General features: G+C 41.7%; 1 protein-coding gene across 1 annotated transcript in view; it reads right to left on the bottom strand.

Moving 5' to 3' along the window:
* The window catches only part of gpc3 (glypican 3), a 195,639-nt gene that overhangs the window by 90,659 nt on the left and 87,657 nt on the right, over positions 1-17,323 (bottom strand). Inside the window, exon 3 of the mRNA XM_062999806.1 lies at positions 814-1,502. Within this exon, the coding sequence (XP_062855876.1) occupies positions 814-1,502 (689 nt within the window). The remainder of the gene's footprint in view (positions 1-813; positions 1,503-17,323) is intronic.

Here is a 17,323-nt window from a genome sequence, read left to right on the forward strand (position 1 = left end):
CACAGAACCCTGACCTCTTTACAAACATTACAAACCTTTGGGATAAACTGGAACATAAATCACAAACCAGACCTTCCTGTCCTTCTTGTCCAATAATATGCTTAACCTTACACATTTCTTAACCAAACAAGCTTAGGAGTTGAGGGTTGGGAGTAGGGGATAGGGGTTGGGGATTTGGGGTAGGGTTTAGGGGCTAGGGGTTGGGAGTAGGGGTTAGGGGCTACGGGTTGGGGTTGGGAGTAGGGGTTAGGTGTTGGGTTTAGGGGTGAGGGGGAAGGGGTTAGGGGTTGGGGTTAGGGTAAGGTTCAGCGGTTAAGGCTATGTTTAAGGTTTAGAGTAGGGGCTAGGGTTAGTTTTAGGGTTAGGTTTAGGGGTTGAGGGTTAGTGTTAAGGGTTAGGGTTAAAGTTGAGGGTTAGGTTTGGGATTAGGGGTTAGGGTTAAGGTTTAGCTTTAGGTTTAATGTTAGATTTAGGGGTTAGGGTTAAGGGTTAGGTTTAGGGGTTAGGGTTGGGGTTAGGGTTATGTTTAGGGTTAAAGGTTGGGGTTAAGGGTTAGGGTTAAGGGTTATGGTTGGGTTAGGTTAAGTGTTAGGGTTAAGGTTCGGTTAGGGTTAAGGGTTAGGTTAAGGGTTAGGGTTGGGGTTAGGCAGCTTTTGGAAGAAACTCACACAGACACAGTAAGAACATGCAAACTCCACACAGAAAGGACCCTGGATGCCAGGTCAGGTAAACAAACCCAGGTCCTTCCTGATTTTTGTTTGGGTAGTAAATGTCTGCATTGCTAAAAAAATGTATAAAATTATTATATCTCACCTGTGCATTTATTCTGCTTTTAGTCCCCACAATGTGCCTGAGAGCCATCCGGACAACGACATGCAGCCTGAGCACCACCGCCTCGATGTCATGCTCTCCTCTCATAGTGGCTGCCAAGGTGCCCAGCCCCTCCACATACGCGTGCCAGTGTGGCTGCACCTCAGCCGCCCCTGCAAGACACGTGCCCATGGTGCTTAGGCAGTTTGCCTTGCACGGCCGTGCCTCTAACAGCCCCTGGCACAGTGGGCAGTACCACAGGCGGAGCAGGGCCCGGCCGCATTCCCTCCCCGCCTTCAGATGCTGTGTGGTGTTGACCACTTCTATACCCAGGTTAAGCGCCTGGAGAAAGAGACGCGTGGCCAGCAGTGAACGCGAGAGCCGCGTCATCATCAGTTTGGGGTAGGAGCCGAACGCAGAGGCCTTGTGCCACACTTTATTTAGACACTCATCTGAGACGCCTGCTGTCGCCCCGTTTCCCAGGAGGCGTCGGTAGGCGAAGAGAAAAAGCCGGGAGTAAAAGGAGGTCACCATGTCGTCTACGTTGGTGTCTGAGCCCAGGATGTAGAGGGACATGTCCAGGAAGAGCTGTGTGACGGCGCCGTTGCCTGCACCACCCAGGCCTGGAAACTCCTCTCTGAGCAGGGTGAGGGTGGAGTTACGACCCAAGCGCAACACCATTTCGAAGGCCTCTGACAGGGAGAGAAGGAAAAAGAATAAAGAAGAATAAGTATCAAGCTTATCAGACTTTTTATATACTATACCATTAAAATAATGTATTTAGAAGAATACATGGGTGCAAAATGATTACACTGTTATGCCAAATTCTGACCTCTATTTGCATATTTTGGCAAAAATTTAGATTCATCCGACCAGACAACTGTTCATTTTCAGTGAACATGTGCCCACTGGCCCCAGCTTCTGCCACAGTATTAGCTTACTAAGTTAACAGAGTTAGCTTTAGACCACATGTGTCAAACTCAAGGCCTGCGGGCCTAATCCGGCCCACCATGTCATTTTATGTGGCCCGCATGAGCTTAAAAGACGTATGATTATCTTAAAATACACTGTAATATCATACATAGACTGCATCTTCCACAATGCATGCCAATTTTGTGACCCGCAAAGTGACCACATCCCGCCACTAGATGGCAGTGTTTCCACATCAGTGTTAACTGAGGTGGTTTTCCAACAAGTGATGCTGAGAAATATTTACAAATAATCCCAGAATGTACAAGAAAAGAAAATTGAAGCAGAAGGATGGGAAAGTGAATACAAGTTTGTGCTTCAAGAAGAAAAAATTATACGTCTCTTGTGTTATGAGGCAGTGTCTGTGGTAAAGGAGTACAATATAAATGTGGATATACATTATAAATATATGATATAAATTTGGCATTTTGACACCCAACACAGAATTTAGCCTCCAAGAAAAACATCAAATTGTCCAAGAATTAAAAGGCAGACTGCAATCACAGCAGGATACGTTCAATCAGCCCTTCAAGGGCCACCATAATGCAGATGTGGCCCTCGGTGAAAATAAGTCTGACACCCCTGCTTTAGACCATTAAAACTGTGTATTGAAAACTGTTACATTGGCACTAACAAACCCAAAATGGCAAATAAATTGTATTAGTTACACTAGCTTGTCTGTGTTATAGGTAGAGCTTTGGGCTAACAACTGGAAGATTAGTGGTTCAAATCCAGCCTCTGGATCTATCAATAGTGGTCCAAGGAAGGAACAGTGGTAAACCGGTGACAGGGTCATGGCTCACTGATGCATTGATTGGTCCGATCCAACAGACGAGCTACTGTAGCTCAAATTGCTGAAGAAGTTAATGCTGGTTCTGATAGATAGATAGAAAGGTGTCAGAATGCACAGTGCATCCCAGTTTGTTGTGTATGGGGTAGCAAAAAGGGGGACCAATACAATATTAGGAAGGTGGTCATAATGTTATGCCTGATTTGGCGTATACTCTCACAGTACTGTAAATCGCTTTGGATAAAGGCGTCTGCTAAATGCCGAAAAATGTAAATGGGTCTATCTATGATGCTCCTTTTATACCCGTATATGATAGCACACACATTACCTCAATGAAGCTAAATACATGTCAATTACTGCTGTCTGATTTTACATGCATTTGCGCTACTGTCCCAACTTTTCTTGAATTGGGTTTAGACAATCACAAGCAACCATTCAAGACATTTAACTTCACACGTCTAACTAATCCTGTCACTGATGACAGACTGCAAAATAAAGAATGTTAAGCCTTCTGCATCAGTCGGAAACCACATTTTTTCCCAGTGACCATCCGACAACAAAGGCTGCTTTTTAGCCATCTTAAAAAAAACTTAAAAGGAGAGCATTCTGGAGGCTGTTTGAGATGCTAAGCCTTAGACATGCTGAGAGAAGAAAACAGCACAAAGTGGAAATCAGGCCTACAAAATAATCAGATGCAGTTCGGGCTCTCGGTGGAGTCTTATCAGTAACGAGGCGAAGCGTGGCTGCTTCTTAAATAAACACAAGCATGAGGGGGGTAATAAGAGGGACATGGTGAGAGGGAATAAAATGAGCAAGCAGGAGGGGGGCATATCACTGAAACTGACTGTACACACTTAATTATTTAGTTCTTGAGAACTAAGCCAGCAGAAGAGTGAGGAAGAGCACGAGGAAAGTCATTCACTCATTTATCATCATCACTTCATTCTGAGCCTAGATACGGTAGGTCAGCAAAGACAGGAATTAACCCAGTTCGTGGGTACAACGTAGTGCACCAAACACTCAGCCGTTCGTTTACTTGTTCCCACCTAATGGGGCAATTAAAGCAGCAAAGCTGAGACGTGAAAATCACAGTACGTGGAAAACCCATACATGCCAAAAACTCTTTACAGGCAGTGACCAGAGGTTAGGTTTGAACCTGAGGTTTGAACCTGGTACACTGATCAGCCATAAGATTAAAACCACCTCCTTGTTTCTACACTCACTGTACATTTGATCAGCTCCTCTTACCATATAGAAGCACTTTGTAGTTCTACAATTACTGACTGTAGTCCATCTGTTTCTCTGCATGCTGTTTTAGCCCCCTCTCACACTGTTCTTCAATGGTCAGGACCCCCACAGGACCACCACAGAGCAGGTATTATTTGGGTGGTGGATGATTCTCAGCACTGCAGTGACACTGACATGGTGGTGGTGTGTTAGTGTGTGTTGTGCTGGTATGAGTGGATAAGACACATCATAACTCCTGTCCACTCACTGTCCACTCTATTAGACACTCCTACCTAGTTCCACCTTGTTGATGTAAAGTCAGAGACGATCACTCATCTATTGCTGCTGTTTGAGTTGGTCATCTTCTAGACCTTCATCAGTGGTCACAGGACGCTGCCCATGTGGCGCTGTTGGCTGGATATTTTTGGTTGGTGGACTATTCTCAGTCCAGCAGTGAAAGTGAGGTGTTTAAAATCTCCATCAGCACTGTTGTCTGATCCACACTTGTAATTGTAGCCTAGTGGTTAAGGTACTGGACCAGTAGTGAAAAGGTAGCTGATTCAAGCCCCACCACTGCCAGGTTGTCACTGCTGGGCCCTTGAGCAAGGCCCCTAACCCTCAATTGCTTAGAAAAAAATACTGTCACAGTACTGTAAGTCGCTTTGGATAAATGCTGAAAATGAAATACTAAATGTGCAAACAGTATTACTGGAATACATTTGCCAGCACTATTACATTCAATCTTTCTAATTACATTATTAAAATATAAAATATTCATTTTTAAACTAACGAAGTACACCTTTAAGAAGTCTGGCTCATTACTACAGAGGTCAGAGAAGTTAAAGGTGATCCAGAGGAGCAGGAGACTCTAATTAGGCCGTGCTCCTGGAGTGCCGTGAGCCGGGCATGCTGCTCAGCAGACTGTTTGCAGCCGCACTCATTAACTGCTCCATCCATCTCAACCTGTGAGTCCTGCTGTCAGGAGCTACGCTGTTACTAAATCAAAACAAGCTATAGAACTATATGACATTCACTAATGGAGTCTAGATAGAAATCACTTAGCTGCGAGTAATGTAATAGACTGGTTAAAAGATTTAATGCGGCCGTCAGTGACTCCCATAAACTAAAGTACGGGCTATAAATGCCGCCTATACGGTGTAGATACTGTTCATGGTCAGGACACCTTTGTAAAGTTCTTAGCATCTTATTCGAGGTTAACAAAATATTAGAACAATTTCTATATCATGACTTAATAAATATTCATGCATTTAATAAAACTATTATTAACAATAATAACAATACTGTATGGCTGATGTAATGCCTTTATTTGTCTTATATTCATACACACCTGTACAGTATGAAGACATTCTTTTTTACACATATTACAGCTTCTTTGGAAGCTTAGGTCAGAGCAGAGAGCTGGGTCAGTCAATGTACCTCACCCCTTAAGTCAGGAGAGGCTCAATAGCCCAACAGTGGCTGCATGCCAGAGTCAGGATTCAAACCCATAACCTTCAAATTAATAGCCCAAAGCTCTACTCACTACGCTACCCCTTTCCAGTATTAATATTTATGTTAACATCAACAACAACTATACTTGGTGGCATTGCGGCAATGCAGGTAGTGTTAGTGTCACACATTTCTAGGGTTCTCATGTCAGTGTGGCTTTCTCCATGTGGGTTTCTCACTTTCTAAAACATGCCAGTGGTTACATTTTCCAATTTAAATTGACTTTATGTGAGTGAGTGAGTGAGTGAGTGAGTCAGTCAGTCAGTCAGTCAGTCAGTCAGTCAGTCAGTCAGTCAGTCAGTCAGTCAGTCAGTCAGTCAGTCAGTCAGTCAGTCAGTCAGTCAGTCAGTCAGTCAGTCAGTGAGACAGAAAGTGAGTAAGTAAGTGAGTGTTTTACTATGAACGTATTATTATCATTCAGTGAATGTATTATTATTGTTATTATTATTATTATTTTTATCATATTATTACTATTATTATTATTATTATTATATCTGTGAATGTATTATTATTATTATCATATTATTATTATTATTATTGTTATTATTATTATTAATATTTATTTTCATTTGTTATTATTATTATTATTATTATTATATGTATATTTATTTTTATTTATTATTATTAGGGCTGTCAAACGATTCAAATTTTTAATCGCGATTAATCTCAGAATTTCATATAGTTAATCGCGATTAATCGCATTAAAAAAAATCTGTGTAAATGTTATAGAAAACAAGGATTTTTAAGTGAAATGTTACAATTAAAATGGTGAACACATTTTATGCTAAATGTACTTATGTTAAAAACTGCTGGGACAAGAGAAAACTGTAAGGGAGTTTTATTCACTCACATACTAGGCAGTAATACTATCCAATGGTTTGATGGACGTTTCTACACGAAGTGAGTGTGTTTTGACCCTTTGGGGCTTCCATAGTTCATGGACAACGTGCTTGACTCAGCTGTCCGGTATTCTTTACCGTAACAGAATAAGTTAATAAAGTGTTCTGCTCCCGACAACTTGTGAATATAGCGTGTATTTATTTCTTTATTATGCAAGTGCAGATGCTACGACGCTCTTTTACATTTTGTTAACAAACCGCAAATGAAAAACGGTGACATGTCCGACATTAAAAAGTTTGTTCTACCAGTCAAGTCTCAACATGAACTAGAATTTGCGTTAACGGCACTATTTATCTTAATCGCGTTAAATTGAGATTGCGTTAATGCGTTATTATCGCGTTAACTTCGACAGCCCTAATTATTATCTATTTATTTGTAGGAATTATTATTATTATTAATTTTCATTTATTATTATTATTATTATCATATTTTTGTGCATTTATTATTATTATTAATTTTAATGTATTAAAATCAATTTATTTCTAGGAATTACTATTATTATTTATTTTCATTTATCTTTATTTTTATTATTATTATTATTTTCATTTATATGAATCCATTACTATCATATATTTTAATTTATTATTATGTATTTGTTTCTAATTAATTACTATATTTATTTATTTTTTATTTATTTATTTTATTTAATGCCAGCAACAACAAAAAAATTGGAAGCTGCTAAAAATCAAATACACAGGAGTAAAAGAAAGAGATTTCAGTTCTACAGCTCCTTTAATTCTTCTATGTCTCTAAAAGCCACTTAATGCAAATTATGTGCAGACAAATCATCTGTTTGGATTGCTTATAGATGAGAGAGTGAGTGAGCAAGAGAGAGAGAGAGAGAGAGAGAGAGAGAGAGAGAGAGAGAGAGAGAGAGGAGAAAGAGAATCTCTCTCAGTGTAATGATTTATTTTAGTAAAAGGGTCATACAGATCGCTTCACTTCTCTGTGCCCTCACTGCCTTTGTCCGATCAGGGTTTCCATCGGCATGTCCTGTATCAGGTATCAGCTAATGGAGTAAGCAAAGTTGACTTACACAGCACAGCCATGTACTGAACACAGAACTCCCATCTATTCTAATGGATTACAAATTCTCTTCATTGGGAAATCGCTGCAGAGTGACCTTATTGAGCAGAAAGCTTCTGTTAGATCAAATCCATTATACAGATACAGCTATATGAATTTACTATCAGTATGTCTGTGCTTGAAAAGAATTTATATAGAGAATACATGTTTTGAGTCCAAGGGTCTGTCTGAAAACCTACTGATCTCGCTACATAGATGCATTTTACGTCCTACTACACACGCTCATGAAAAGAAGGCATGTCTAAATTCTTAAAAACCTTAAAATTATGCCTATTGAGGTGCCTTAATTCTGAGCAATAATCTGACTGAATAATGAGGGAGCATCCGATGCTTCTTTCAAAGAAAGGATAGATAGATGCAGGAAATGCTACAAAAGCAAACCTGAAAGTATCATGAGTTTATTAACAGCTTGGAAAAGAAAGTTGCCTCTGTCATTTATGGGCTGCGTCTCAAATTGTATTTTGCTTAATAAATAGCACGATTTAAATTGATGCTGAGTCCCAGGTGCTGAAAAATGTTGACACTGGGCACTGTGACATTGGGCAACTCTGTACATACTACACAAGCCAATTGTAATGAAGTTTAGTGACAAGTCCAACCTGTCACAGGCACCTTTCTGACAATTAGATTGGACTAGAAATCTATTGCAATGTGTAGTAAGCAAACAAGCCAAGCTAAAATATGACGAGCACTGTGCAGTGTTTTAATAACAGACTATCTAACACTAAATCAAACCAAACTCCCAATGATACAGTAATAAATACCACCCTGATTTGCTCCAGCAGCTAAAAGGTGCACAGAGTGGAGACGCTACACACATCTAGAATATCTGATTTCTACTCAGTCAGGTCATTTATCACTAATGTCAATGGATGTGTAACCTAGGAGAGCTGATACCCCCGTACCCCGGGCGAAAAATAGATGAGCACCAGCTATGATCATTCTCTGACACTGCAGGTGTAATCCATCAGGAAAAGCGGGGTGGCATGGGACATAAAAAGCAATCTTAAATTACAGCCACAGACTCATTTAAAACCTAAATATGGAAGACACTTTATTATAGGTACTTAAGCGTAAGACTTGTACATATTGGCTGCCAAATGGACCTTTAAATGCAGAATCCATTTGCAATGTCAAAGCCCAGAAGATTAAAATTAATGCAGAGTCAAAAATGTAAGTGGAATGTAAATGTAAGGACGTCAAAGGTGCAGAAATGCATTTTCTTTTTTAAAACACCAAAGGACAAGTTTTTTTTTCATAAAATGCCATAGAGAGGACAAGGTTTCCCCCCCCAAAATGCCACAGAGTGGTCAAAATTTCCCCCCCCCCAAAATGCCACAGAAAGGACAAGGACTAAGAAGGGTACATCACTCTTTGCATTAATAGAACCTCAAGGCAGGGGTTGTATAACAAACCACTATTATAATGTAGTTTACACTGTTGGGACACACCTTCTAATTTTTGAATTCATGTGTTTCAACCACATCATTGCTAACGTGTAATAAATCAGTTATAAAAAGCAAATGATGTGTTTAGGGATGGCCCTTTCCTGTTCCAGTGCCCCTGTGCACAAAGCAGGGTCTATGAAAGCTTGGTTTAATGTAACTCCTGTGGCCTGCACAGAGCCCGAACATCAGCCCCACTGAACAGCTTTTAACTGAAACATCAACTGAGGCTTTCCTGAACAACATCAGTGCCCGGCCGACAAATGCTCTGTTAACTAAATGGACACAAATTCCCACAGACATACTTCAGTCTTGTGAGAAGCCTTCTCAAATGACTGATTGTTGTTATAACTGAATAGTTCACATATACAGTACCTCTATAATGTCTTTTATTAAAGGGATGTTTAACAAGCTCCTGGTCAGGTATCCAAATACTTTTGGCCACATAGGGTATGTTCGAAAACCTAGGAAGATCTCTACATAGACAGAATTTAAATCATCCTATGCGCCCTCCCGAGAAGGAGGCTGTTCCAAATCCTAGATGCCTTAATACGCTCACTAGTAAGCGTTGAAATCTTAAAATTTCAACAGTATTTTGCGTGGAGAACGACTGAGCATTCGATGCTTTCTTAGCGGTGAAGGCAATCTCAGCATTCAGTGCGGCACGACTTTTCTCACAAAAAAATAACAAAAATGGCGGACGATGCAAAGCAAAGAACGGACTTATTTTCAAATGTAAATAAATCATCATAGATTTTTAAGTTGTATAAACGTGTACAGCTTGTCAGGGACAGTTTAACCATTTTGGTACACAGTGGGAGATGTTATTTGACATGCTAGCGCGCTGTGGCACCTCATCCCATTGGATTGAATGGCATGATGCTAACTGTGTTAGCTTAGAAAGCGAAACCCGATGTTATCGCTGTCTAAGTAGTGCGTTCGAATAACCTGCCTTATAAGTAGATGACTTATTACAATCCTCTCTACTTAAGCAGCTGCCTATGCAGACAGTAAGACAGCAAGGCAGCTCACTAGGTTTTCTAACACACCCATAGTGTTCCTGCTGACAATGTAAATGTCTATTGCTTAGATTGTGGCACATTATAATTATACTGTTAGCTGACAGTTCTGCTAATCCCAAGTCAACTTAAAAGAACTGTGTTACACAATTCTCATGAAACAGAAATAAGAGGATCTGATTAATCATGAACACAAACATTTGTGTTTATAATTAAACGACACAGCATGAATACAGTTAAGCGTCTTAGTTTTAGTTGACACAAAGCAGACAAAGATAACACAATTAACATTTTCTAGTAAATTGGGACGCCGCTTAGCCATAACATTAAAAACCACCTCCTTGTTTCTACACTCACTGTCCATTTTATCAGCTCCACTTACCATATAGAAGCACTTTGTAGTTCTACAATTACTGACTGTAGTCCATCTGTTTCTCTGCATGCTTTGTTAACCCCCTTTCACCCTGTTCTTCAATTGTCAGGACCCCCACTATAGAGCAGGTATTATTTGGGTGGTGGATCATTCTCAGCACTGCAGTGACACTAACATGGTGGTGGTGTGTTAGTGTGTGTTGTGCTGGTATGAGTGGATAAGACACAGCAATGCTGATGGAGTTTTTAAACACCTCACTGTCACTGCTGGACTGAATACATCCAGCCAATATCCAGCGCCTCGTGGGCAGCGTCCTGTGACCACTGATGAAGGTCTAGAAGATGACCAACTCAAACAGCAGCAACAGATGAGCGATCGTCTCTGACTTTACATCTACAAGGTGGACCAACTAGGTAGGAGTGTCTAATAGAGTGGACACAATATTTAAAAACTCCAGCAGCGCTGCTGTGTCTGATCCACTCATACCAGCACAACACACACTAACACACCACCACCATGTCAGTGTCACTGCAGTGCTGAGAATGATCCACCACCTAAATAATACCTGCTCTGTGGTGGTCCTGTGGGGGTCCTGACCATTGAAGAACAGCATGAAAGGTGGCTAACAAAGCATCCAGAGAAACAGATGGACTTCAGTCAGTAATTGTAACACTTCAAAGTGCTTCTGTATGGTAAGTGGAGCTGATAAAATGGACAGTGAGTGTAGAAACAGGGAGGTGGTTTTAATGTTATGGCTGATCAGTGAAATTGCGTGCCTGTATACAGCATTATAGGACTTTGGCTATTTTACCAACCCCTTACTGTAAAATATTGGACTAATTTCTTTACATTTTTTATTTCAAGTTTCTTAAGTGGACTTCTACATTGTGAGCCAAAAGCCAAATCTACAAATCAGCTAATTCATTCTAAAACATTTCTGCCATTTCAGCAACTGATGAGAACACAGATCCGAAAATTATGCAAGGCTGTTAAGTGGAATATGGTTATTTATCATCTTTACATCAGTACACTGTGGTGGGATCTTGATCAAATCTCAATAATGGAGGGGACATATTTCCCCTTAATATATATTGTGATTACAGCATTGCAGCATCCACAATGAGCTTAGAGAATGCAGTGTGAGAAAGAAGCCCCTGCTCCCCAACTGGCACATTAAAGCTTGGTTAAATTTGGCTGCCATAGCAGAAGGTTTTATTCTTGCACAGCTTCCTCTAAGTGTCTGGCGCCAACTGTGTCCCATCAGCTTCTTTTGCATGGCAGACCTGTCGTTGGTGATTTCTAGACATTCTAACCACCTATTTCTTTCACCATTAGATTACAGTTTGGAAAGAAAGGGAAGGAGAACAATGTTCTGAAATTCAAAAGGGCTTTATTGTCATTATATAATTCATGTAATGAAACTACAGAAGCTAAAACCAAGCATAAGACCAACGTTTAGTTTAATAAACTGATAAGAGCAACAAGACGTTTGTTTGTTTATTAGGATTTTAACGTCATGTTTTACACTTTGGTTACATTCATGACAGGAACGAAAGTCACTCATTCACAGATTCATCAGTTCACAAGTTTAATGTCAAACACAGTCATGGACAATTTTGTATCTAATTCACCCACGCAGACACGGGGAGAACATGCAAACTCCACACAGAAAGGACCTGGACCACCCCACCTGGGGATTAAACCCAGGACCTTCTTGCTGTGAGGCAACAGTGCTACCCAGATCAACAAGACAAAACAGAGACGACCAACAGTACTGGAAAAATTCACACAAGCCCAGATGTAATATTGCACATTTGAATTGCTTGTAGTTAATAAATGATTCCACAGGTGGTCACTGCACAAAACAGTGTGTGGATGTTGGTTGTTTAAGGTCCTTGTAGACCAGGGGAAGAAACTGTTTCTAAGTCTGGAGGTATAAGCTTTTCAGGCATCAGGTCAAACTAATGAAAAGCGGGGATGTGAGGTGTCTCTAAGGATAGAGAAGCATCGGCTAAGGCATCAAGAACTGGCAATATCATCCAGAGTGGGCAGAGGGCACCCGACTATCCTCTGAACAGTATTTATGATCTTTTGCAGGGCTTTCTTTTCAGCCTCTGTGCAACTTGGATACCACACACTTATGCAATATACTAACACACTTTCAGTGATAGATCTGTAGAAAATCATCAGAAGCTTCTGATCCAATTTGTTTTTCTTTAAAACTCTAAGAAAGTTAAATTGCCACTGGGCCGTCTTCATTACAACCTCAGTGTCTGTGGACCAGGAAAGCTCTTCCAAAATGTGGACCCCAAGGAATTGAAAGGAAGACACTGTGATAGAAAATTATGAGTAAGGGGCTTCTTATAAAATCATAGAAAAGTATTTCACATATTTAAAGTGTAAGATGGTTTTCACGTATCCAGTAAGAAGGTTTTAAGAAAACAGAACAATCAGATAGAACGTGCAAACCTAAACATAACAAGGACATCACATCACAAGACCAGAATTATTTAGAACACAGCAGAGTCTATGGTGCTATGGCGCCAAGATGTATCTTCTTATTTTTGAATAACACGTGTATGTAAGAATCATCCTCCTGATGATTCTCTTGTGTCCGACTCCGAGGAGGAGGGGTTGTTGATGGAGAGGGCGATAGAGGTATAAAAAGACCTATGTAAAAACACTTAGTGGTTCTTACTGCGGTACGCTTCTATGCTGTATGTAAGAATCCACAATTGTGCTTTCATTAAACTTCAATCCAGCTAAAAAGAATATCGTGTCTGAGTTAGCTTTCTTTTTATTTCTTTATACATTTTCTCCCCTTTCTCTCCCTTTTTAGCGCATCCAATTTCCCGATTGCGTCATGCTTCCTCTCCACCAATGCCGATCCCTGCTCTGATTGAGAAGAACGAAGCTAACCCACACCTCCTCCGACACGTGGGCAGCATGCCGTATGCATCTTATCACCTACACTTTGACGAGTGCAGTTCAGCTCAACGTTGTGTACAGAGAGACACTCTGAGAGCACTCTTTTCTCATCTCTGTCCAGGCGCTGTCGTAATTGCACCAGTCATGAGAGAGAGACCCCATCCGGCTTAGTCCTGCCCCTATCTGAACAACAGGCCAATCGTTCATGTGGCCTCTCAGCCTTAGCCAGCAGGCAGAGCTGAGATTCGATACGATGTATTTGTTTTTACCGCTGCGCCACATGAGCGGCCTTAGGGTTGCTTTCTGACAGGAAAAGTTCCACAACAAAATTGGCGACTCCAGAAGGGACGAGTGCCGCTGTTTCCGGCATCCTGAGTTTTGCTTTCTGACAGGAAAAGTTCCACCACAACACCCTCAACACAGTCCATGTTTTTAAGGAGAGAGACATGAGCCACTCTAGATCTGTGGACGTCTATGATTATCTCCTTTGTTTAATATCAAGTTATTTTATGAGCTAGTTACCTCATTCAGCTCTGATGAACAGCAGAACGCAGGTATTATTTTCTATCAGGCTTTAATCAATATATTCATGTCGTAAGCACTTATTCTAAACAACCGGCTTGTCTTGAGTGACAAAGACATGCTGCTGAGTTCCAACTCCACCGAGCAGACCACTCGGACATCAATCAGCAGCTCATGAACTCATTATCCCCACTAGGAACGGATCATCAATAAATTAGCCGTGCAACAAGCACAATCAATTTTCCTGATGGAGCGTCACCTCTCGCCGCCAGAGAGGGCAACGAAGAGTAGCGGCACCACCTGGTCATTTCTTCTAATAAAGTCGTTACCCGCCAGATGAGAGCCTTGCTTTATACATCATCTAAATGTTATGTTCAAGCCCATCGGCGACGTTGATCAGGACCGAGGAGTTTATGCACAGAAGAATGTAAAAATAAGTGGATTATGATCACTCAGATGAGCCTGTAACCCGAGATCATTCACATCCACCTGTGGAAAATTGCTGTCTGCGGGTTTAGCCCGAGGCAGAACACGTCTGGCCGCAAGGTGCCGCAGATCGCTGTGCGGGAACACAAATCACACCGAGAGGGGGGTGGACTTTCCGGTAAGGAAGCAGACGCAGTTCTGGTAAGGGCGCAACAGCATCGTTCAAGCCACAGGCCTACGGAGTGATGGTTCATCAGACAAGGGCATTAAGTTACCCATTTACTCAGACCATCGCTCATCTCTGCCGGCTTCTATCATTCTCAGACAAATGGGCTTCCACAAACAGATGGACGCCTGACCTGAACGCATCAGCAGATCCTGATCTGCTCTGTCCTCATTCAGACAGGAGGTTCCTCATTACACCAGCATCACATGATCCGACCTAATCTGAGCATAATCTTGTGTAATTATTGCTGAATGTCACTTTGTTTTTCAATTATAATGGCATTAAAAACGCTTTACAATATTTTTAATATATATTTTCTGTTTTTCTTTCCAAAAGCAGTGTAAACAAGTGTCCGGTGTGATCAGACCCTTACTGATGCTGTTGAAAGTGTCCTCAATTTTTTTTGCGCTGTATTTAAAATCGGCTGCAATGTGAATTAGAAACAAAGAAAGACAGAAGGCGTAACCATGAACTGAACAATGGGAGAACCAAATGTACCAGGGAAGTGGGGGGGGGGGGGGGGGGGTCCTTAATTCTTTCATATATATACAGTGTATCACAAAAGTGAGTACACCCCTCACATTTCTGCAAATATTTTATTATATCTTTTCATGGGACAACACTATAGAACTAAAACTTGGATATAACTTAGAGTAGTCAGTGTACAACTTGTATAGCAGTGTAGATTTACTGTCTTCTGAAAATAACTCAACACACAGCCATTAATGTCTAAATGGCTGGCAACATAAGTGAGTACACCCCACAGTGAACATGTCCAAATTGTGCCCAAAGTGTCAATATTTTGTGTGACCACCATTATTATCCAGCACTGCCTTAACCCTCCTGGGCATGGAATTCACCAGAGCTGCACAGGTTGCTACTGGAATCCTCTTCCACTCCTCCATGATGACATCACGGAGCTGGTGGATGTTAGACACCTTGAACTCCTCCACCTTCCACTTGAGGATGCGCCACAGGTGCTCAATTGGGTTTAGTCCATCACCTTTACCTTCAGCTTCCTCAGCAAGGCAGTTGTCATCTTGGAGGTTGTGTTTGGGGTCGTTATCCTGTTGGAAAACTGCCATGAGGCCCAGTTTTCGAAGGGAGGGGATAATGCTTTGTTTCAGAATGTCACAGTACATGTTGGAATTCATGTTTCCCTCAATGAACTGCAGCTCCCCAGTGCCAGCAACACTCATGCAGCCCAAGACCATGATGCTACCACCACCATGCTTGACTGTAGGCAAGATACAGTTGTCTTGGTACTTCTCACCAGGGCGCCGCCACACATGCTGGACACCATCTGAGCCAAACAAGTTTATCTTGGTCTCGTCAGACCACAGGGCATTCCAGTAATCCATGTTCTTGGACTGCTTGTCTTCAGCAAACTGTTTGCTGGCTTTCTTGTGCGTCAGCTTCCTTCTGGGATGACGACCATGCAGACCAAGTTGATGCAGTGTGCGGCGTATGGTCTGAGCACTGACAGGCTGACCTCCCACGTCTTCAACCTCTGCAGCAATGCTGGCAGCACTCATGTGTCTATTTTTTAAAGCCAACCTCTGGATATGACGCCGAACACGTGGACTCAACTTCTTTGGTCGACCCTGGCGAAGCCTGTTCCGAGTGGAACCTGTCCTGGAAAACCGCTGTATGACCTTGGCCACCATGCTGTAGCTCAGTTTCAGGGTGTTAGCAATCTTCTTATAGCCCAGGCCATCTTTGTGGAGAGCAACAATTCTATTTCTCACATCCTCAGAGAGTTCTTTGCCATGAGGTGCCATGTTGAATATCCAGTGGCCAGTATGAGAGAATTGTACCCAAAACACCAAATTTAACAGCCCTGCTCCCCATTCACACCTGGGACCTTGACACATGACACCAGGGAGGGACAACGACACATTTGGGCACAATTTGGACATGTTCACTGTGGGGTGTACTCACTTATGTTGCCAGCTATTTAGACATTAATGGCTGTGTGTTGAGTTATTTTCAGAAGACAGTAAATCTACACTGCTATACAAGCTGTACACTGACTACTCTAAGTTATATCCAAGTTTCATGTCTATAGTGTTGTCCCATGAAAAGATATAATGAAATATTTGCAGAAATGTGAGGGGTGTACTCACTTTTGTGATACACTGTATATATATATATATATATATATATATATATATATATATATATTTTTTTTTTTTTTTTTTTTTTTTTTTTTTTTCTTTATACATTTTTTCCCCTTTTTCTCACTACTTTTCGCTTGTCCAATTGCCTGATGGCGTCATGCTTCCTCTCCATTAATGCCGGCCCTCGCTTTGATTGAAGAGAACTGTATGCATTTTGTCACCTACACCAGATGAGATCAGCCGTGGACCAGCCCTGTGTATGGAGAGACACACCCTGATCAACGCACTCTCTCCCCGTCTCTGTGCAGGCGCCATCAATCAGCCAGCAGAGGTCGTAGTTGCATCAGTCATGAGAGAGTCCCTATCCGTCTCAATGTCCTGTCCCTATCCGGCTCAATGTCCCACCCCTATATGAACAACAGGCCAATCGTTGTTCATGTGGCTGCTCAGCCCAGCCGGCAGGCAGAGCTGAGACTCGATACGATGTATTCGAGATCCCAGCTCTGGTGTGCTAGCGTGTGTTTTTACCGCTTTAATTCTAAAACATTAACGCCTTGTAAACAACTGATGGAAACACTGACGGATCCAAACATTACACAAAGCTAGTAAGTGGAATATCAGTATATTGGGGGAGGGGCATTTTAGGCCTGTCTAGATATGGGGGAGGCATGTCCTTGGGGTGACTACTTACAAAGTATGTCATACCGATTTCCCTCTAGTACTTACATAGATCTTTAAAAAAGGGCACTCAGGTGGTGCAAAGGTCTAACGCGCTGACCCATCGCCACCAAGATCCAAATTCCAATCTCAGCTGTGCTATCAACTGGCTAGGCACCTCATTCCTGCTGCTATTTTACGGCCTCCACTGGCTGGTTAAGGCACTTGCACAAGTTTTGATAAATGATGGATGGCGGTACGTGGTCTGTGAGACTTAGCCTTTGGCAAAAGAAAAGAAGCTGTCAGTGGCTGCATG

This window comes from Trichomycterus rosablanca, chromosome 8 (genome assembly GCF_030014385.1).
Source record: "Trichomycterus rosablanca isolate fTriRos1 chromosome 8, fTriRos1.hap1, whole genome shotgun sequence".
Taxonomy (NCBI): Eukaryota; Metazoa; Chordata; class Actinopteri; order Siluriformes; family Trichomycteridae; genus Trichomycterus; species Trichomycterus rosablanca.